At 34.8% G+C, this 22,743-nt stretch overlaps 1 protein-coding gene across 16 annotated transcripts in view; it reads right to left on the minus strand.

Moving 5' to 3' along the window:
• LOC144957355 (uncharacterized) overlaps window positions 1-22,743 on the minus strand; it is a 142,981-nt gene that overhangs the window by 39,986 nt on the left and 80,252 nt on the right. For 15 of the 16 annotated variants that reach the window (XM_078888533.1, XM_078888548.1, XM_078888547.1 and 12 more), the window contains 7 exons: window positions 22,396-22,455; window positions 21,878-21,994; window positions 14,254-14,427; window positions 13,142-13,393; window positions 10,831-10,878; window positions 6,612-7,100; window positions 4,278-4,442 (listed from right to left, as the gene is read on the minus strand). In XM_078888533.1, coding sequence (XP_078744659.1) covers window positions 4,278-4,442; window positions 6,612-7,100; window positions 10,831-10,878; window positions 13,142-13,393; window positions 14,254-14,427; window positions 21,878-21,994; window positions 22,396-22,455 — 1,305 coding nt within the window. The remainder of the gene's footprint in view (window positions 1-4,277; window positions 4,443-6,611; window positions 7,101-10,830; window positions 10,879-13,141; window positions 13,394-14,253; window positions 14,428-21,877; window positions 21,995-22,395; window positions 22,456-22,743) is intronic. The other variant, XM_078888534.1, reaches the window with a different exon arrangement.

Consider the following 22,743-nt stretch of genomic DNA (forward strand, 5'->3'; position numbering starts at 1 on the left):
ATCAACATTTTCATAATTCCAATGTTATCAGAACAGTTGGCCTCTATGGAATCATTTCATTCATTGATTCAAACGATGCAACACAAGACAAGACAAGACAAAGCAAACACGTGGAAGGAACCACCGTATCAATCTATCCAGCCAGCCAGTCATTACATGCAAATGAACTAGATTAACACTATTTGACATTTAAACTCAAAGGATGAGAAAGGAGAAAAATTAATTATTGTTTTTTTTTTGTTTGTTTTTTTTTTTGTTTTAAGAGACAGAGACTCATTGATTCCCTTCTATCAAGGTCTGAAAAAAAGTGTATTATGAAACAGTCCAGACAAAGAAATAAAGAAATATACAAGAGAAACCCCCCCCCCCCCCCCCCCCAAAAAAAAAAAAAAATCAGTCTTTCTAGACTGGGGATCGAACCTAAGACCTCCTGATTACCGGAAATCAGATCTTGGGGTTTGATCTCCAGTCTGACTTTTTTGGATGTTTGGTTTGTTTTTTCTTATATTTTTCTTTCTTGCTTTGTCTGGTACTATTTCAATCACACTTTTTTTCAGATCTTTTTTTTTTTATTAAACAGCAATGCCTGCTTCTTTAATTTCTCCATTTGACAATCTCCTACTCTGTGACAGCTTTTAGTCTGACACGAAATCTTCCAAGCCCTACCTAAAGTAGAATTGGAAACAAAGCATCAGGTTCATCTGGACGTATTACCGTTTGGAGACGATTGGACACAAATGACTATTTTTGTAAAGAACGAACATAACACATTCAGATGTAACCAATAGCATAGAGGGCTCCACAAGTAAAAATTTTAAAAATGTGTGTTTTTAAAAAAAATAAATTTTGTTTTGTGTTTACAGAATGGAACACGCATGCATACACGCGATTAACCCCAGATCTGTGTGGAGTTGAAACGTGTTTTGTATGTTTGCTTTTGTTTTCTTGTTTTATTTTAATTACTTGTTTATATTATTTTTTAGTTATTTGTCGGGGGGAGGAGGGGGGGGGGGGATTTTTTCTCTTCTCATATAAACAAATTTATAGGTACTCATTTCAGAAAAGCTTTTTCTTCTTCTTTCTTTTCAATATAAATTCTTTTTGACACATTAAAAAAAATTTCCCTTTAGAAGCCTTCGATGCTAGATTTTACATTTTACAGACCAAAGCAGTAACACCTTGTAAGAGCATGCAAACAGAGCACAATGGATGCAATGAAATATTGATATCGTTTGATGCAACTGAGGGCAAATTGCAAAATAATAATAATGATAATAATAATAATAATAATAATAATAATAATAATAATAATAACAATAATAACAATAATAATAATAACAATAATAATAATAATAATAATAATAATAATAATAATAATAATAATAATAATAATAATAATAATAATAATAATAAAGTGACTGACGTTTATTTTATTTATTTTTTTTCAATAAGAACTATATAAAAAAATAATTACAGATCTGGAAAAGACTCATTCACTTTGTCATCAGTGACTGGTAGTATAAAAAAAAACAATTAAAAAAAAACCCCAAAAAACAGACATAACTACACATGTGTCGAATTACAGACATGTGCTAAAACCACCACAACACTTTTGGTTGTTTTTGTCTTCAGTTGCTAGCCGTGTCAAAACTATCAAACTACACACACACATGTGCTCAAACCACAAACGTTTTTTACTGCTTTGGTGTCAGTGGCATTCCATTTGTCATTCGGGAAGTAAGCCATTATTATCACATCAATCATTAGCATTGCATTTCATAAAACATATCAAACACCAGTGGCATTCCATTTGTCATTCGGGAAGTAAGCCATTATTATCACATCAATCATTAGCATTGCATTTCATAAAACATATCAAACATACAAACAAACAAAACAACAAAAACAGAAAAACGTTATCATGCAAAAGAGTGACAATATATACATTCATAATATATATATCATCATCAATCAATCAACATCTGATTATTCTAACACCAAAACACGAGTCAACCCGACATAATACCTGGTCAAGACGATTGGTTACTTTGGAAATGAGCTTGAATGGCACTGGCAACGTTTTTAATAAGAATCTGAGTAGGTACAGGTGTTCTACAAGACACACAGGACAGTCATAGAGACTGAGGATGTCCAAATTCAACACCTCTACCAATCCACAGATAAAATCCTGAAAGGTTGATATCATTGTGCGACTATGTGGTCTAGTGGTATGACACTCGCTTTCGGATCGGAAGGTCCTGGATTCGAGTCTCGTGCTCGGTGCATAGTTGAGTCCTTGGAAAAGGCTCTTTACTCACATTCTCTCACCGTACTCAGGTGTAAAATGAATACGTGGCCGGTAACAGCCTTGTCTTTGTCCGAAAAATTGTAATATCGCCTAACAGACGTCCCGTTCTACATGTTAAATGTTGCTGTTGACCAGGGACCCCTTGTAAAGCACTTTGAACACATTTAATGGATATTGCGCTATATAAAGCTCAATTAATTTTTTTACACCACAACACTTTTGCCTGCATCACAACAAACAAAACATTGAACATGCAAGCACGTCTGACCGGGAACCATAAAGTCTGAGGTCCAATCCGCAGTCAGGACAGGGACAACTTTTTGGGGGGTGTTTTTCTGTTTTTCCTAGCACTGTTTCATTCACAACTTTCCAGGATTTTCATCCTACACCAGTGCCTGCTCCCTAATTTGTCACCGTGATATAATTTTTCCAAAAATGCCTGCGTCAAAAGGTATCAAAAAGGTAAGACAAAAGAGGATGAATGAAAAGAAAAGAAAAGAAAAAGGTGGATTGAAAAAAAAAAAATCAGTGATATTTTCATAGGATTAGAAGAAAGACAGAAATATCAATAGACAATGGGAGCGATCTATATTCATGTTTTCGTCCAACCTAGTCATCGATCACATGATTTTTTGTTGTACAACGATTGGGCATTTCTCAATAAATGTAAACACGCTGCTTTGTTTATGAAACTTGTAAACTTACACGAGTCTTGTTCAGCAAAATGACCAATTGTGACGTCGGAAATTTTCAAACAGTGAACACTTTTCACTATGTGGGTCATTTTGAGCACACTTTGCAATGTGACCAATGACCTGAGCACATGGAAATGTAATATAGATCATGCCCATTATGATATGATTGTAAATCTTGTGAAAGTCCAAATGAATGACTGAGATCTCCATCAATTGGTGAAGCAAGGAACATACCAAGACACGAATGACACTGACATGCAAACACCCAAACCCCCTTCCCTAAATATATATGTAAATAATATACAAAACAAACTAAAAAAACAAAACCAAAAAAAAAAATGAACTAAAACTTAAATTTTAAAATGCAACTTCCTGTGACAGTGATTTTCCGTTTGTTTTGATCGGACTGTTGAGCAGAGATGCTGCCAATTCAGAAGACAAAATTTTACTGAACTTTTACACAAACACATCGACTGACTCCCTTCTGAGTGCTGAACTCCACTATAAAGACTTTTTGTACTTATTTTTCCCCGTTTAGCAGATGATTAAAAAATATACTGAGAGTTTATAATTGTTTTGTTTGTTTGTTTTTAAGGGTTTTACGGCGCTTGCAACACATTAAGGTCATATAAGCGCCAGTAAAAAGGAAGAAAATGGGATAGTAAAAAGTTCTAGAATTACAATTAAAGCACAAAAGAAAAGGTGCGACAAAGGGGAATTGGTTCAAATAGGGAACAGGTGTAGATTCCAAGAGCACACCGTCAAAGTACTTAGTTTGAGATCACCCAAAAGTCTCATCCAGACACAAGCACAGGCCCGAACTAAGAGGAACACACTCAAATGCTTACAAATCATATAATATAATATGTAAACTAAACATAATACAATGCATAACCGAGAGATGATTTACAAGGAAAAAAATATCACCTCCCAAAACAATAACTATGCATTTGACTGTTTCCCTCCCAGCCAGGACTCTGACCAGGGCCAGGAAAAAAACCAAGCAATCTCATTCCAAGACAAAGACAGAAAGCATGTTGGAAAATAGATATATGCGGATAGAAGACTCAGTATGTACCTCCCTGCCCGCTATGGGAGGTCAGGATCCCCACCCAGGAGGGTTTATAACATACGGAATTCGGGAAATATACGGAAAATTGGCAACGTTGATTGGGGTGTGTGATGATCACACACAACGTACGCAACGTTGATTGGAGTATGCGATGATCACACACCACGACGTACAGGTTGGTTGAAATTAACATAAGACTTACCATGGTGGTGTTGATGGTAGAGGGCTTGGTGGGTAGGGGGGGTTTGACACTAGGCACTTGTTGTCGTAGGGGAGTGGTGGAGGAGGAGGAGGAAGTCATCACAGATGGTTGGGGGTGGATGGTGGTGGAGGAGGAGGGGGAGGTGGCGGGGGAGGAGGAAGAGAGCTGTGGGTGGTGGACGAAGAAAAAAAAAATTTAAAAAGGATAAATAAAAATCTAAACATTTGAAAAAGGCAATCATCTAGGCATATGAAGTCAAGTACAGTGGAGTCTGCATTAAATCAACAGCTCTTGTTGGTCTCAAATTTTTCTGTCCTTCATCTAAGTGTGTTCCACTGATAATAGTGAACCTATCTTACAGTCTACCATGAAGGAGGAGGAGGAGGAGGAGAAGGAGGAGGAGGAGGAGGAGAAGGAGGAGGAGGAGAAGAAGAAGAAGAAGAAGAAGAAGAAGAAGAAGAAGAAGAAGAAGAAGAAGAAGAAGAAGAACACGGTGCGGAAAAGGAGGAAAGAGGAAGAAGGGTGGAAGTGAAGAAGAGGGTACTAATACTAATACTCCAATTGGTAGAGCAAGCAGACATGTCTCAATTCCAGAAGAGAATTGTCATAAATAAAATGAAAACCTTTCAAAATTTTCTTTTTCATTATTTTTCTTTTTTCCAATCTAAGAATTAGCTGCACAAGCTTTATTTGGGGCAATTTGCAAATGATCTTATTTTTTTTTTAAATAAAATTTTTTTGTAAGCTTCTTCGATTGGTGAGAGTTAATTCCAAGCAAGCATGCCATGTCAAAACCAAGAAGCAACCACGTCACGCCTCACACAAAGTCCCCAACGGAACTCACGCCCATCATAAATCGACATTACCAGAGCTGCCTATTTGAAATTTCAAAAATTCGTAACTCCAAGGGGAAAAAAAAAAGAAGAAATAAAAAAGGCACTATAAATAGCTTTACAAAATAATAATTTGCTCCCATCCTTGTCCAGAAATGCTCCGAAGTCCCTCAATATAGGATCTAAGGAACTAAACTTCCCTTTAAACAAGGATTTATTGAGTCAAAAACTGAATGCAGTTCTGTAGATAGAGCCAAAAAAATTCGTAATTCTACAAGTTTTTCGTAGTACTAGGCAGGTCTGAGTTATGTAATCGTGTGGTATTCTCATTTTGTGACCCACCACCTCTTTCTGGTATCACGTTGGACTGGACCACGTGCTGAACAATGAATGTTTCCTAAATTATGGAACTCGTGTAAAATCAAATATTATACTTTTATTAAGAAAAACTAATGTTTAAGAAAAGAAAATTATTAAGAAAAACAAATCATTAAAAGAAAACAAATCAATTTTTAAAAAACCCCGAAATCATTATGAAAAACAAATCATATTTTTAAAAAGAAATCATTAGGAAAAACATGTTATTAAGAAAAACCTATCATCTAGAAAAACAAATTATTAAAAAAAAAATTTAAAAAAATAAGCTTATATATATATATATACATTCATTTAACTTGCTCAAAAAAAAAAAAAGAACTATTTTGATTTTAGATTCTATATTTAGCATCTGCTTGACACGACACCATAACGAGGCAGCAGGTCACATTATCACCTACTGTATGTCATTCTATAATTAATCGTTACCCACCATGTCAAACCGACTAGAATAATTATCATGTGACAGAGCTGCCAACGTGAATTTTCACAAGTTCCATACTACCACTAATACTATTCTATGAGTGCTTATGAATTATTTTACTAAATTTATTTTCTACCAATTTATTCTGAAGGAAATTTTAGCATCGGAATAGAGAGAAAAAAAGAAAAAAAAAAAGAAAAAAAAGAAAGATTGAAATGGGGACTTAATTTTCTTTTCGCTTTGTTGTTCTTTTGCAGGCGCAAGAAAATGTGCGAGAAATACAAAAGTGTTATCGTAGTTTACATATCCACAACATTGATTGGTGCAAGCTGTTAATTTGAATGTCAAGTCAGTCCATCTGAACAGTTTCCAATCTTTCTGAACAGTTTAAAAAATTGTTCTGATCATAATTTTTTTTAAAATTGAATCGACTCTTTTTACATTTTGTTGTTGTTGTAGTAGTAGTAGTGATCGCCTAAATACCCATTGCTGTCTTGATACAAACTTGTTACCTACTACATGTGAAATTGCTGATATCAAATTAGTTAATAAAGTTTTCTTTTCTTCCTTTTTTGTTTTGTTTTGTTTGGAAATGAAGAATTTATTCGGCAAAACGGAGAGATTCAAATTAAGCAGCTTGCACTCGAAATTGCGATTAAATATTCATATAGATAAGAAAATATTTTTAAAAATCCAACATACATTATTGGAAGAAGTGGATGGGGATGGAGATGGACTGATGGAGGTCCTAGCTGCAGGGGAGGGAACCCTCTTAATCTGGGGCCTTTCCTCCTTGATTACCTCCTTCACTTGCTCCGACTGGAGTACCACTGCTGGTTGCTTCTGGGGGGAGGATGAGGATGATGATGGTGAAGATGATGATGAGTGGGGGGGTGGTGGTGGCTGCGGGGGCACCATCGGTTCTTTGGCTTGTAATTCAACAACGGGAGGGGGTGGTGGGGGTGGTAGAGTGAATGAAGGTGATGGCGGAGGAGGAGGGAGGTCTTCGGCAGCGCTGTTGGTGTTGGTGTTGAAGGGGGCGAAGGAAACGGCGGGGGCTGAAATCGATGAAAGAGGCAATGGCTCTAAGGTTGGGTCCAGGGGAGGCGGTGGCAAGGGGAGGTCCTCTTCCTCGTCTTGTAGAATCTCTGCGGTCAGACTTCGTCTCTTCTCTGCCAACCATGATTTTTCCTATCATTGTCATCGTCAGAGATATGGTCATCATCGGCATTATCATCATCGTCATCATCATCACAGTTGAGATTATCATCATCATCATGGTCATCATTTGACAGAAGGACAACATAAAACGACGGGAAGGTGGTGGTGGTGGTGGTGTTGGTAGAGGTAGTGGTGACAGTTTTGGTAGTGGTGGAATTGGTAACGGAGAATAATAACAATAATTTTTTTAAAATTTTAAACAACAAAAGGGTGCAGATTTTGTTGGTCGATTGATTGGTGGGTAGGTTGATTGCACAATCAGTTGATTGGAGAAGAAGGGAGAGAAAATGGAAAAAGAAAAGAAAACATGCTCTTATATCATTCGTTATTTCATGCCATTTAATAACTTCATAGATGTACTATTTTTAAAAAGTGCAAGAACACCACATGCCATCAGTAATACTACTTTAAAAAATATTATTTAATATAATTTAAAAACCCCACACATTAAACAATAAATATAAATAAATTTTAAACAATACAAAAAAAAAAAAATAAATAAAATTATGAAAATACAAGAAAAAAACAAAAGAGGAGAAAATAAGATTCAAACCCTAAACAATAAAACACACATAACAACATAAATAAATAAATAAATAAAAATTAATAAAATATAACCAAAAAAAAAAAAAGAATAAAATTATGAAAATATAAGAGGAAAAAAATAGTATTGAAAACCTTGAACAGAATTTGTCATCAATGAAATTTGGTTCAAAACCACCAGTGACATTTCTTGACGAGGTAATTAAGATGGTCTCCAAATACCAGTTGATAACAATGAAATGTACAATTGAATAAATGGTCTAAAATGTTTTCTTTAGGACAAAAAACAAAAACAAAAAAGAAATAAAATCAACTGATAAAATTGTGACCTCACTCAAGGACAAGAAAAAACCCAAACAACCCAAAAGAAAAAATGTATATGAATTTTTAACATTAAAAAGAAATCAAAGAATTAAACAATGACAAAATAACAAACAAGAAACAAACCAGTAATAATAATAATAATAATAATAATAATATATTTAAAAAAAAAAAAAAAAAGATTTATCTGTGACAGACCCCCCCCCCCCCCCCCCCCCCTTTTCGATGGATGTGCACACTAAACTTGACAAGTAATAAATACATCTATACACACAGACTGAAATAAAACGTGGTGGTGAGGTGTGCAGGAAAAACAAACATTAAAACTAAGACTTTGTACTCAATGCAGGTGTGAGTGAGTGAAGATTGATGAAATAACACTTCAAAACTACCATTATTCAAGCTTTATCAATGATAAGTTTTTGGCAAATTGTAAAAGCTCTGATAAAAGTTACAATTAATATTACGTTATTCTACAAAAAAATCTACTTTGAAAAAAAAACAAATAGGAAATTTTCTAAAGCATTGAGAGAGTTTTATGCAGACGTTTCTCGTATTCCTTATTTTCAGAGCTGCCAACCCATAATGCCTGTAAAACAGGACAAGACTTTATAAAAGAATCAGGATTTTGATTCTTTCAATAAAAACCCAAGACTTTTTCAACTTGGCCAAAATCACAAAATCCTATTATTCTAATTTGGCATAATAAGAGCTGGGAGTCTTTGTACTGGTCCAACAGAATTATACAATAATCACCACTCGAAGACTATCTGTTGGCTATTGGGCATAACGCATGTCTCAATAGGGAATGAGATTAGCGGAAGAGTAGCGTCCCTTGATTGGACGTCACCCACAGTCGGTGACGTCACAGACTATGGGTGACGTCTAATCAAGGGATGCTACTCTTCCGCTAATCTCATTCCCTATTTGACAAAATAATTTATATGCCAAAATTTATTATTTTTTAATAAAGAAAGAAAGAAAAAGAAAAAGAGGAAAAATTGTATTTTTGAGATCCTGTTAAGATTTTTCTGACATTTTATTATTCCCCCCTTCCCCCCCCCCCCCCCTTCCGATAAATCCCAGTATAAAAATGGGGATTGGCAACTCTGTATTCTGTTCAACTGTTTCACAACTGAAAAGGTGAATATTAAATAAAATTTCAAAAGACCACAGGAACTATCAAGTCTAAATTTAGTGTCAACTATTGTCCTCAGTTCCCACCTATTGATTTGTTTTTTTGTTTTTAAGGGTTTTACGGCGCTTGCAACACACTATGGTCATATCATTCCCACCTATGAATATTCATAATAATACAATAGTTGAAAGACGTAGATAATAATATCTGCAACCAGCTTATAATAAATAATAAGATGAAAATCCATCTCCCGGCTATGAATATTCATTAATGATCAAAACGTGTAATATCTGCAACCGGTGTAGAACAGGTGACCCATCACCTCAAAAAGGTATTACAACGAGATGGTTCAGAAGGTGAAAATAGAATCTACAGCCGAAAATTTGAGACTTGATTGAGTCAACATTTGTTTTTTTTTGTTGTTTTTTTTTTTTATTACGAAGAAAGAAAATGGATTCTTAGGCAAGCTATAAAGTAAAATGGCATATCTCCTCTGAACATTTAAACTTAAAATTCATGATTGAAAAAAAAATTTTTTTTAATTTAATCTCATTTACCCTGACAGGGGGGGGGGGTCCCCTACAGATCAGGTTGATAGAGCATTCGCTTCCCGTGTAAATGGAACAAGATTGATTCTGGGTGAAGTTGAGTTTTTTTTTTTTTTTTTTTTTTTTTACTGGAAACCCCCCCCCCCCCCCCCCTTTTCTCTCTGTCCACCCAGCAGTGATTGGGTAGCTGTGTCTGTTAAATCTGGTGGAAGGAAGGTACATTGCAATAGACTAGCGACCTATCCAAAGGGTATCAAGCAATAATATAATTGCCCATTTCACGCTATAGAAACCGAAATAATTTCAAGCTCCATGGGCCTAATGCAGAGCTGCCTACTCGAAATTTCCCAAAATCGTCGTTTCCAAGGGAAAAAAGAAACAAATAATAACTTGAAGTTGAATGTAAGCTTCAATTTAATTACAAAAACAGATCAATGAACGTTTCGGGTTTCCCCTCTATCAACAAAACAGGATGATTGAAACACCACAGATGTGGTGTTTCATTCATCCTGTTTTGGTGATAAAGGGGAAACTCGAAACATTCATTGATGTGGTGTTTCATTCATCCTGTTTTGTTGATAAAGGGGAAACCCGAAACGTTCATTGATGTGGTGTTTCATTCATCCTGTTTTGTTGATAAAGGGGAAACCCGAAACGTTCATTTGATCTGTTTTTGTAATTAAATTGAACCTTACATTCAACTTCACGTTATTATTTATTTCTTCGAGCTTCGAGCAGCAACATTTACACTACCCAGTATTCTTCAAAGGAAAAAATAAAAAGTCACTTTACATAGCTTTAGAAATAAATAAATTTCCCATTAGCACGATCCAAAAAAATGCTCCAAAGTCCGGAATATAGGATCGAAGGAACTAAACTTTCCCTTTCAACAAGATTTATTGAGTCAAAGAAACGAATGCAGTTCTGTAGCTGGAGACAAAAAAAAATCATATTTCTACGAATTTTTCCTAGTCCTAGGCACATCTGCTAATGGCTAGGAAGGACTACGCTCAACCACCCCGACATAATACCGTTTTGAGACAATGGGTGACATATGACAATCTCTTCCATGTACACGTACACGTACAAGTACACGAATACTACACACATCCTATATATATATACCAAATTCCATCAACCAATCGTGTACCTGCAGTTCTTTCTCCCACTCCTCTGCTTCCTTGATCATGGCTTCCTCCTGCATGCAAAAGGAGAGGGTTAGGGGAAAAAAAGAAAGGCATAAGACTCAGCGTTTTGTTCTTCAAAAAATGTATAGTAAAATATTTCCTATAAAAGATAGAAAACAAAGAAAAAGATGTTTTGGCAAGCCGTTTACTTTGTTTTCTATCTTTTAATGTAAATGTTGCTGCTCGAAGAAATAAATAATAACGTGAAGTTGAATGTAACCTTCATTTTAATTACAAAAACAGATCAATGAATGTTTCGGGTTTCCCCTTTATCAACAAAACAGGATGAATGAAACACCATAGATGAACTACGCCACTACCACATCATCTCATTCATCTGTGGTGTTTCAATCATCCTGTTTTGTTGATAAAGGGGAAACCCGAAACATTCATTTGATCTGTTTTTGTAATTAAATTGAAGCTTACATTCAACTTCACATTATTATTTATTTCTATCTTTTATAAGAGTCATTTTGACTCCAAATATTTTACTATACATTTTATTGACTCAATTAGGCACCTCTAGATTTTATTCTCAATTCACCAGCAAGCTAATTGATAAAACGTAGTTTTAGTTTTACGAGTTGAATGATCCATGCATGTAACACTTTTAGCTGATTTGATCAGTTTAAATTTCTTTAAAAACAAAAAAAAAAAAAACAACAAAAAACAAAACTAAAAAAAATTATGAGCATTCATATAGTGCAATAACCACTACATGTGCTCAAAGCGTTTTGCAAGCATTTCAACTACAAATCCCGCAGCATTTTTTAAGTTTACAAAAGCTCAAGTTATAAAAAATATTCATTGATTTTAAAATTTGGCCGTTCTCAATAGAAGGAATGAAGTTGACGTCATTCAGCTCTTTTGTTTCTATTTTTAGACCACCGGTTAAGTGGCAGGATCTTACTGAATTTTATATCAATTAAGGCTATAAATAGTCAAGGTTACACACAGTGGTTTATATTATATATATATATATATATATATTTTTTTTTAAAAATTCAATTCGGGAAAGTCCAAATTCAAATTGTCCACTCCATTGTCAACATCACTCAAACTAAATCTTACATGCGACTGACTTCATCTCTTTCTAAACTTGAAAAATACCTGGGGGGATTAGTTAAAAGGCTTACAATAAAATTTCATTAAAAAAAACACTAAGAGAACAGATTAAAGCACAGAAGCCAGAAATCAGACTAAGGCAACAGCCAATGGCAGGAAGTTAGGCAATGAATGCTGGTAGCCAGGACAGGGATGTTTTAGTTGTTGGAAGTCTAAATCAAGAGAGTCACAAAATGCAGAATATAAAATAGATAAAATCAAGCCTGTTCCAATTTATTAGTAATCCATTCAAAATAACCAAATTCTCTCTCTATGACAACGGGCTGTTAGTGGATTAGTGTCTTTAACGACCACTTACCAAAGCGCACTAAATTATCATGCAAAAAGATTGGATCGGATTCATTATTTGGGAGGGGACAGGACGAGAGAAATTCCTATCTGGCAAAATGTACTCTGCAAACATATCAGCATCCCATTCAGAGGGTAGCAAGCAATTTCAAGTTTTAAAAACTGGGATTAATTTTCTTCAAAGTCCCTTCAATGACGGCACTGTATATCTTCCAAATTATAAGTAAAGTCCTGTTTACACAGACAGGACATAAGCCAAGATGGTGGCTCAGTCCTCTGCACCCGTTATCTTTCTCTCTCTCTCTTCATGCAGGGCTGCCAATTCAGAAGGCAAAAATTTACTGTACTTTTACTCAAACACATTGGCCGACCCTTTTCTGAGCGCTGAACTCCAGTAAAAAGACGTGATGTACTTATTTTTTTTTTCATTTAGGAGGTGATTGGAAAATATACTGAAGATTTCATAACGTACAGAATTCCGTAAGCGTATGGAAAATCGGCAACCTTGTGTATATATATATATATATATATATATATATATATATATATATATATATATATATATATATATATATATATATATAGAGAGAGAGAGAGAGAGAGAGAGAGAGAGAGAGAGAGAGAGAGAGAGAGAGAGAGAGAGAAAATAAGTAGGAGTGAAATATCTGTTCAATGTTATAGTTATCATTTAACGTTATAACAAGTGTAACTAAATGACAAATTGCCATATCTATGGACAATAAAGATCTATTATTATTATTATTATTAAATGAAAAAGATAAAATATTATTTCAGATTGAGAAAATCGTATCCGGCATGTAAAGAGAGCATCGGAGAACCGACCAATCACGAACCACTGACCTGTTTGGCCAGTCGGATGTCCTCGTCGTCTTTGTCTATACTGTTTGTGGATCCTTGCAAGGACGACTGGAATCCACCGCTGGCCGTGCTGGGGGACGACAGATCCGACGGGGAGTTCAACGACTCCTGAGTAGTCGCTGGTGGCTTATCGGGTGGCTGGTCGCACACCAGGATGGTCATCTTGTCTCCTACACTTCGAAGAGCTCGCACGGCCTCCTGGTGACTGCTACCTAGCAAGGACTGACCATTGACCTGGGATGGGGGTGGGGGTATGATTGAGAAATGATTCACTATTTGTTTGAGAAATGTGCACTTCAAAAACGACCAAAAAAATAAAAATAAAATAACAATAATAAAAAAAGACAGAAAGAAAGAAAGAAAGGAAGAAAGAAAGAAAGATAGAAAAAAAGATAGAAGGAAGGAAGGAAGGAAGGAAGGAAGGAAGGAAGGAAGGAAGGAAGGAAGGAAGAAAGGAAGAAAGAAAGAAAGAAAGAAAGAAAGAAAGAAAGAAAGAAAGAAAGAAAGAAAGAAAGAAAGAAAGAAAGAAAGAAAGAATGAGAGAAAGAAAGAAAGAAAGAAAGAAAGAAAGAAAATAAGGTAATATAATTGACTCAAAGCTAATTTCTTATCACTGAATGAAACTTGGTTAAGATATGTTTCAAAACATGAAAAAAAAAAAGTGAACATGTGAGTTAAAAAAAAAAATAATGTGTATATCCCACTTTGTCTTTAACACCTCACAATCACATCCAAAAGAAATATTTTCAAATGCGATTAATAATGGAATTTATCCCTCAATTTTGCTAACTCCACTAGAGCCTCAAGTCTTTAGCAATATCAAGCATTGTCCAGACTTGCCAACCCTTCATATTCCAAAAGTGGAATCAGAACGCCTGAAAATAGGAATTTGAGACAAAAAAATAGAAATTTCACCTCTTCTCTTCTACTCCCCCCCCCCCCCCCCCTTCCCCCCACCCGCTCTTTTTTTATTCTTACCATTATCTTCAATTTTTGAAAATCGGAATTTTAGTCGTACAAAAAGGAAGAGTGAAAATAGGAAATGATTCCGCCAAAAGCGGAAGGGTTGGCAGGTATGGATTATCTCTGATTACCTCTAAAATTCTCTGGCCAGCTTTGAGCCTTCCGTCCCTGGCCGCTGCGCCGTCCTCAGTCACCCTGGAGATGAAGATTCCCTCGTCAGTCCTATCTGGACACACCAAATTCTTCACGCCTCCTTTGATGGAAAGGCCGAGCTTCTCCCCAGGTTCTTTGTGAATCACCAATTCCTGGTTGAAATAACAAGAAACAAAATTTTTTAAAAATATATAATAATGGACACATTTCTATATATCCAGCCATTTCCACAGTTCCACCACGATTCAACGCGGTTATGTGGTCTAGTGGTATGACACTCGCTTTCGGATCGGAAGGTTCTGGGTTCAAGCCTTGCTCGGCACACAGTTGAGTCCTTGAGTCTCTCATCGTAAACGAGTACCTGGTCCAGCGTTGTCTCTGTCCGAAAAAAAAAAAGTAATATCGCCTTACAGGCGTCATGTCCCGTCCTACAGGTTAAATGTTGCTGTTGACCAGGGATCCCTTGTAAAGTGCTTAGAGCACGTTCAGTGGATATTGAGCTATATTAAAAAAATTTCATGCTGATTTCATCCTTTTTCCCACTTCGTGATGCTCCACCATTCCCCTAATGAAAATGTTGCTGCTTGAAGCTGGAACAAATAAATAACAATAGGAAATGGAAGTTTCAGTTTATTAAACAAAAAAAGGGTGTTGGTACGTTATAACCGGCTGGTGGATGTTATGAGTATTTTACCCAAATGCATAGCATCAATAGATATGTAATCGATTAACAAGTTTGCAATCCAAGGCTAAACTTTGATTCTAAATTATTAAAAAAGTTTTATCTTTTTTTTTTTTAAATATAAGAGATAAACAAAACGTTAAAATAAAAAATAATTAAAAATAATTCGGGAAGGGAAAACGACTAAAGATTTGATCGATTTTCAACTCTTGAATTTTGTAGCTAAATTGAACATTGAAGTTTGTAGCTAAATTGAACATTGAAGTTTGTAGCTAAATTGAACATTGAAGTTTGTAGCTAAATTGAATATTGAAGTTAGTAGCTAAATTGAATAATAAAGTTTGTAGCTAATTGAATATTGAATTTTGTAGCTAAATTGAATATTGAAGTTTGTAGCTAAAGTGGATATTGAAGATTGTAGCTAAATTGAATATTGAAGTTTGTAGCTAAATTGAATATTGAAGTTTGTAGCTAAAGTGAATATTGAAGTTTGTAGCTAAATTGAATATACAATCTTATGAAAATAGAAGGGAATAAATTAAATAAGGACTTGAAGAACTATTCACATGCAATGAGAAATATAATATTATGTGGTCCACTGGCTCAATCTGGTAGCATCAGTAACTGAACCAAATGTACAGAATTGAATTAAAAGCCAAATGGGACCTACAGCTTAATTCATACATAGGCCCTAAGCGCTTAAAATCAAAATTAAACAAACAAACAAACAAAATTGAGCTTTTATATAGCGCAATATCCAATAAACATGCTCAAAGCGCTTTACAAAGGGTCCCTGGCCAACAGCAACACGTAACACATAGAATGAGACATGACGGCTGTCGGGGCGATTTTACCATTATTTTCCAACAGAGATAACGCTGTTAACAGCCAGGTACTCTTTTACGCCTGAATGACATGAGATAATGTGAGTAAATAGCCTCTTCCAAGGACTCTACTATGCGCTGCTCAGAGCGTGACTTGAACTCAGGACCTTCTGATCTGAAGGCGATTGTCAATCCACCGAACCTTAGAGCCGCAAATTACTCAACGTCTTCATCTGAAAACGATTTTTGGATGACTCACACCGGCATAATACCATTTTGAAACAATGGGGCACATATCTAGATGAAGAAATCGTAACTAGATACATAACTATACAAGCTTTTCATGGAGTAATTGGGTTCCTAACTATTGAAATGTAATAAATAATATAACATTCAGACCAAAAAATAAAAAACAACCAAAAACAAATAGTAAAATAAAAATAAAAGTTTTAAAAAAAATTTTTAAAAACAAGAAAAGAAAAAAAAATAGGGTTTTCCTGTAATTATACGGGGAACAAAAGAATGAAAAAATTCTTCAAGACTTTTTCCAAGATCAAGCCACCCTAAACCACAATTGATAAGAAATGGACATAGATGTAGAACAAAAATAATACAAAAATAAATAAATAAATAAATAAATAAATAAATAAATAAATAAATAAATAAATAAATAAATAAATACATAAATAAATAAACACAAATAAATAAATAAATAAATAAATACATAAATAAATGAATGAATAAATAAATAAATGAATAAACACATAAATAAATGAATAAATAAATAAATAAATAAACAAATAAATGGATAAAACCATCCCAAAGCCTTTGATGAAGCAATGGAAATAAAACTCTGGTTTGTGTTTTCTTTCCTGTAACCAGTCCACTGCCGTACTCTGGTAAAAAACAGACTCAAAAATTTGACCAGAAAACTCGCCCTTCAGATATCAACCGATTTAAACGACTCTAATCTTGTGGCTATGTGGTCTAGTGGTATGACACTCGCTTTCGGATCGGAAGGTCCTGGGTTCGAGCCTCGCGCTCGGCGCATAGTTGAGTCCTTGGAAAAGGCTCTTTACTCACATTCTCTCACCATACTCAGGTGTAAAATGAGTAACTGGCCGTTAACAGCATTGTCTTTGTCCGAAAAATTGTAATATCGCCTAACAGGCGTCATGTCATGTCCTGACCTACATGTTAAATGTTGCTGTTGACCAGGGACCCCTTGTAAAGCGCTTTGAGTACATTAGTGGATATTGCGCTATATAAAGCTCAATTTTTAAAATTTTTAAAAATCTTGGCAAAAATTCTCAAACCCAGGCCTTAAAGAAGACCTTGCTAGATCCGATCCCAGGTTGGAGAGTTTTTGCCAGGATGAGGGTCAATATTTAAATCGATCGATATTTGAAGGACGAGTTTTCTGGCCAAATTTTTAAATATGGGTTTTTCAGAGTAAGACAACAGAGTAGTTAAATTTGGGATCGAAATGCTTCTATATGTGTGAAATTTATTGTACTTAGCATTTTGGGTATATCAAAGTCAGCATACGATATTTAAAAAAAAAAAAACTTTGAAAAATATTTTTAAAATATAATAAAACCAAACTATTCAGCCTTTGTTTGAGGTGCCTCATTAATTTAAATCAAACATTTGTGTTTATTCTTTTTTTTTTGAAAAAAAAGCTCCTTTTAAGATTCAAAACACTTGGATTTTAACCTGACAATTTCAAAATTTGGGCGGTTTTTGGGGGGTTTTTTTCTTCACTTTTCTATTGTTTTATTTATTTTATCTCATATTTTGTTGGGGTTTTTTTTTTATCTCTGATATTCCTGTTTGTGAGATGTACACTATTCAGGGATGCCAACCTCAAGAATCATTTAGGAGGAAAAGATGTGTAATCCCCCCCCCCCCCCCCCCCCCCCCCCAAAAAAAAAAAAAAAAAAAAAAAAACAGAAGAAAAAAAGAATATATATAAAATAAGTATAATCCAGCGCAGTCCCCATTTTACGAATAAAACTGAAAACTGTTCAGTGTTCACAGCACTATATAAATACAAATATCTGTGTTAATAACTTTAAAAAAAAAAACCCCAAAAAACCGGATTGACAAAAATATGCAATTTTCAAAGATTTTCTTATCATATTGGCATCATTTTTACATTGAAACATTTGTAATTTCATTACTGGTTGGCATCTCTGACTAGTGAACTCTGGGCAACAAGTAAAACAACAACAAAAGCTATATATTATAAATAATATATTTATAGTAAAACCTAAATCGATTTTGCCACGATGGGATGAAAAGGAAATATAAAACAAGAAACAACAGAAACGATCAAAGGTGCAAGCATAAAAAAATATAAATTATCCTTTTAAAATGTGCCTACGTTGAAATAAAATAAATAATACAGGAATATATATATATATATATATATCAGTAAGAATTTAGGAAATAGAAAAGATACAAACAAGACTGATTTAGCTTTAGCCTTTTAAAGGCTAGACCCACTGGTATCAAAAATAAGAAAGTAGAAAGGACCCTTATCTGTTACAAAAATATCACGTAACAACAAAAATATTTTTGACAGTAAAAATAAAAATGCAGCTTTTACAAGACCTAGAAGTACTTCAAACTTTTGTTATAATTTTACAGTTATTCCAGGTCCTGTGTAAGCCTTTAGCATTTGTTTACGTAAGCAGTCATGTTATCTGAGAGCCTTCGGAATGAGGATTATTATCATTATTATCATTATCATTATCGTTGCCAACTGATGAAGATATCCAAATCTACAGGTGCCTGAATGAGTCAATAAAATGTATAGGAAAATAAAGGGAGTAGAAATGACTCTTATAAAATATACAAAACAAAGTAAACGACCTTTCTGCCTTTGGGCTTCTTCGGGTAAACGGGAAAAGAAATATGTTTGATTACGTTGTGAGTCAATCAAATGTATTACAATGTAATATAACAAATTTCCTTTTCTTGTTTACCTGAAGAAGGCAGAAGGCCGAAACGTCGTTTACTTTGTTTTGTATATTTTATAAGAGTTATTCTTACTCCTTTATTTTACTAGACATTTTGATGAAGATATAACTTGAGGTTGTTGTTTATTTTGATAAAGCCTTTCCAATAATTGCCCCGATAACCGTTGTCTCTATTACAAAAAAATATCTTTGGGCCCAAAAAATATATATTTTATTCAATAAAAGGAGTAGAAAAATAAAATCCCACTGTAAAGAGTACAAGGGCAAGATGTTGGTAATGCGCAGTGAATACCCATGAAAATAAATATGAAATGATATCCACCTTTCCCAGAACAACATAATCTTTTTTAATCTCATAGCTCGACAGTAGCTTTAACTCTGTCGAGTTCATTTGCCTGGAAAATGGAACAAATTCATTCGATTTTCCATGAGGGTGAACTCGACAGAGTTAACAATGACGTCACAATCCACCGTGTGATGATCATCAATAGAAAGCGAAATCATGATTTTTTAAAAAAAAATTTGTGAGCTTTTTTTATATCGCGCAATATCCACTAAATGTGCTCAAAGCGCTTTACAATGGGTCCCTGGCCAACAGCAACATTTAACATTTAGGACGGGACATGACACCTGTTAGGCAATGTCACAATTTTTTCAGACAGAAATGGTCAGGTCTGACGAGACAGTTTTCACACTTAAATGACAAATTGGCCCTCAAAAAGTCTCTTTGAAATGGTCAGGTTTGATGAGACCGTTTTCAGACTCAATTGACAAGTCATTTTAATCCTTTGAGACATTTTTGAGCGGCCATTTTCATTGTTCAAACTTGACAATAGTTTGTCTGGCAAAACAAAAAAAAAAGAAAAATGAGTTTTGCCCGAATGCAACAGTAAGAGAGCTGTTTTTACTCTTTTTTTTTCTTTTATTTAAATCTGTTAACGCATCACAAGGAATTCATCCATGGAATTCATCCATGCTCTAATGCACACTAACCATGAGATATGTACATGACACACCTATCAGCTGTTGTTGGGAAAGGCAGCCATTGAAAAACATTTTCACGGGTAGATGAAAAGATGAATAAGGAAAAGTAAAAAACAAACCAAAATGGTGTTGTATTTTCTTTTTTCTTTCTTTTAAAACATATAATAGTTTCTATGGCGGGGAAAGAATGAAGGGGGTGATGAGTCAAAGTGTCTTCTCACCCTCTGCAGGGACCCCACGTATAGTATAGAGCCATTCTGGGAAACAAACAGGAAATTATTCTGTTTCTACTCCTTTTTTTTTCTTATTCAAATTTAATTACTCTTTTGTTTCTAGAATCTTTTAAAAAAATGTTTATAGTGTGGCTTTCCCAGCACCAAATGGGGGGTAGTGTAGAAATTGGGGGAATGTAGCACAGTGGTATGATTTTTGCTTATAAACTGCTGCTTGGTATGTCTTCTTTGTTTTTGTTTGTTTTTAAGGGTTTTACGGCGCTTGCAAGACATTTAAGTCATATCAGCGCTAGTAAAAAGGAAGAAAATGGGATAATACAAAGTTCTAGAATTACAATTAAAGCACCCAAAAGGGGATTTGGTTCAAATAGGAAACAGATGTAGATTCCAAGAGCACACTATCAGTGTACTTAGTTTGAGATCATTAAATGTCTCATCCAGACACAAGCACAGGTCCCCACCAAGAGGAACACACTCAATTGTTTACAAATCGTACATATGTAAAAGTTAATATAATACGTTGTATAACAGAGAGATGATTTACAAGAAAAAAAATATCATCTCCCAAAACTAACTATACATTTGACTGTTTCCCTCCCAGCCAGGGGGCCAGGACAAAACAAAGTATCCCAAAACTAACTATACATTTGACTGTTTCCCTCCCAGCCAGGGGGCCAGGACAAAACAAAGTAATCTCATTCCAAGACAAAGACAAAGACAGAAAGCATGTTGGAAAACAGAAAAAGGGAGATAGAAGACACAGTAAGTGCCTCCCTGCCCACTATGGGAGGTCATGAATCCCGCCCAGTATGTCTTCTTTACTGATTTTGCGATGCGAAAATAAATGATAAGAAACGGGTGTTTAACGCTAAACTAACAGATGTTGAAAATGCAATGGAAAACGGATTCACAAAGATTCAATAAAAGGCTTAAATTGCTAATCGTAAAAATATAAAATTTGGCAAAAAACGTGGAAAGAAGCAGCAATGGAGGAAATTTGTACAGCAGGGGCAGGGTGGAAGAGGTGGAGAAATGGAATCGAGGGTTGATTTAGTCATTCAATTTTTTTAAATGTTTAAAGTTTAAAATTTTGGAAACTCCACAAAACATGGGACTAGGAAAAACAATCCTTCTTGCTTATATTAACATACCACACTAAACTTCTTTGAAAAATAAATAAATTAATAAATAAATAAAAGAATACATACATAAACAAATAAATAAATATAGAAATAAATAAATGAATATATAAATAAATGAATAAATCAAATAAAGAAAGAAATTACTGAGAAGACTAATTCACTGCTCTATCTTGTAAAAGAATAACAATTTATCATGAGATTTGTAGTCGAACCACGTCATCAATCGTTGATGACATTATTATGTATAACCAACTTATCATTATCAATTCATAGCAAAATATCAAGAGTGAATTCCACATTTATAACTTTGAAAATAATAAAGTGAGATATGCGAGTTCTAAAACGTGATAAATGCAGAACTGTTCACTGCTAAAATAAATGATAAGAAACGGGTGTTTAACGCTAAACTAACAGATGTTGAAAATGCAATGGAAAAACGGATCCACAAAGAATCAATAAAAGGCTTAAATGAATTTCTTGTTGCATTTCTTCTAAGCCTTCTAAGCCTAACTGCTTTTCCAAACCTTATTTTCCACGGAATCTGGGCTTGATTTTCAATTTTCTATCCAAATGTGGATTATCGGGTTTATGTAAGGAGTCACAGACTCGCATCATGAAAACATTCTCGTAGAAGCCCAAATTCCAAACTCAAAACCCATCCATCCTTCCACCCATTACAATATCTACTAAGTCTGCAACTCTCTCTCTCTCTCTCTCTCTCTCTCTCTCTCTCTCTCTCTCTCTCTCTCTCACCTGTAGTCCCTCAGGAGGGGGGTCGTGTCTGACCCTGAGGTGAATCTCGTAGGTGGGGGATATCAACGCCATCACAGCCTCTTGGTGGGTGGCCTCTTGGAGGTCTTTGTTATTTACCTGTGCACACATGAAAAGGAAAACAGGATCGGGGAAGTCAAACACCATACCATGCGAGGAAGGGGAAATTAACATTAGAAAAGAAAAAACCCCAAAAAATCGGGAATTTTGGGGAAGGAATCAAAATCAAAATCAAACCACATATCCACATTTCCCGAGATTTTTCTACATATAGGACCTAAAATATATCGCTGTCGTCTATCTGGAATTTAGTAATGTATTGATGTCTTTATTGTTTTTTGTTGTTTGCTGAAGAAGGGTTTTGAGCCCGAAATGTTCTGTGTTTGGAATAATTTCTTTTTTGAAGCTGTTATAATATTCATTTTTGTTTATGACTTTCTATATCATCATCATTCAAATGAGTTTGATGACCAGTTCACAAAAAGATAGCATGGACTTACAGATAATAGTCTATCTCCGACCTTGAGGTTGGTCCTTGCTGCAGCTCCATCGGCAACAATCTGAAAGTTTTAAAAAGAAAAAGGTTTTAAACATTTTTAAACCAACTTGCAGACCCCTCACCAAAGATTATCAACTATCATCAACTTGTGTGGCTATGTGGTATGGCACACGCTTTCAGATCAGAACGTCCTGGGTTCCAGCCTTTCCTTGGAAAGGGCTCTTTATTCACATTCTCTCAATGTACTCAGCAGACATGCCAAATTGAAAACTTCAAATTTAGTAATTTTTATGTCAATTTTAAGTAATTCAGTGATGATACTCACAAAAAGTCAAAAAGGAGGAAAAGT

Source organism: Berghia stephanieae, chromosome 11 (genome assembly GCF_034508935.2).
Source record: "Berghia stephanieae isolate SIO BIC M18660-M18661 chromosome 11, UCSD_Bste_1.3, whole genome shotgun sequence".
In the NCBI taxonomy this organism is placed as follows: domain Eukaryota; kingdom Metazoa; phylum Mollusca; class Gastropoda; order Nudibranchia; family Aeolidiidae; genus Berghia; species Berghia stephanieae.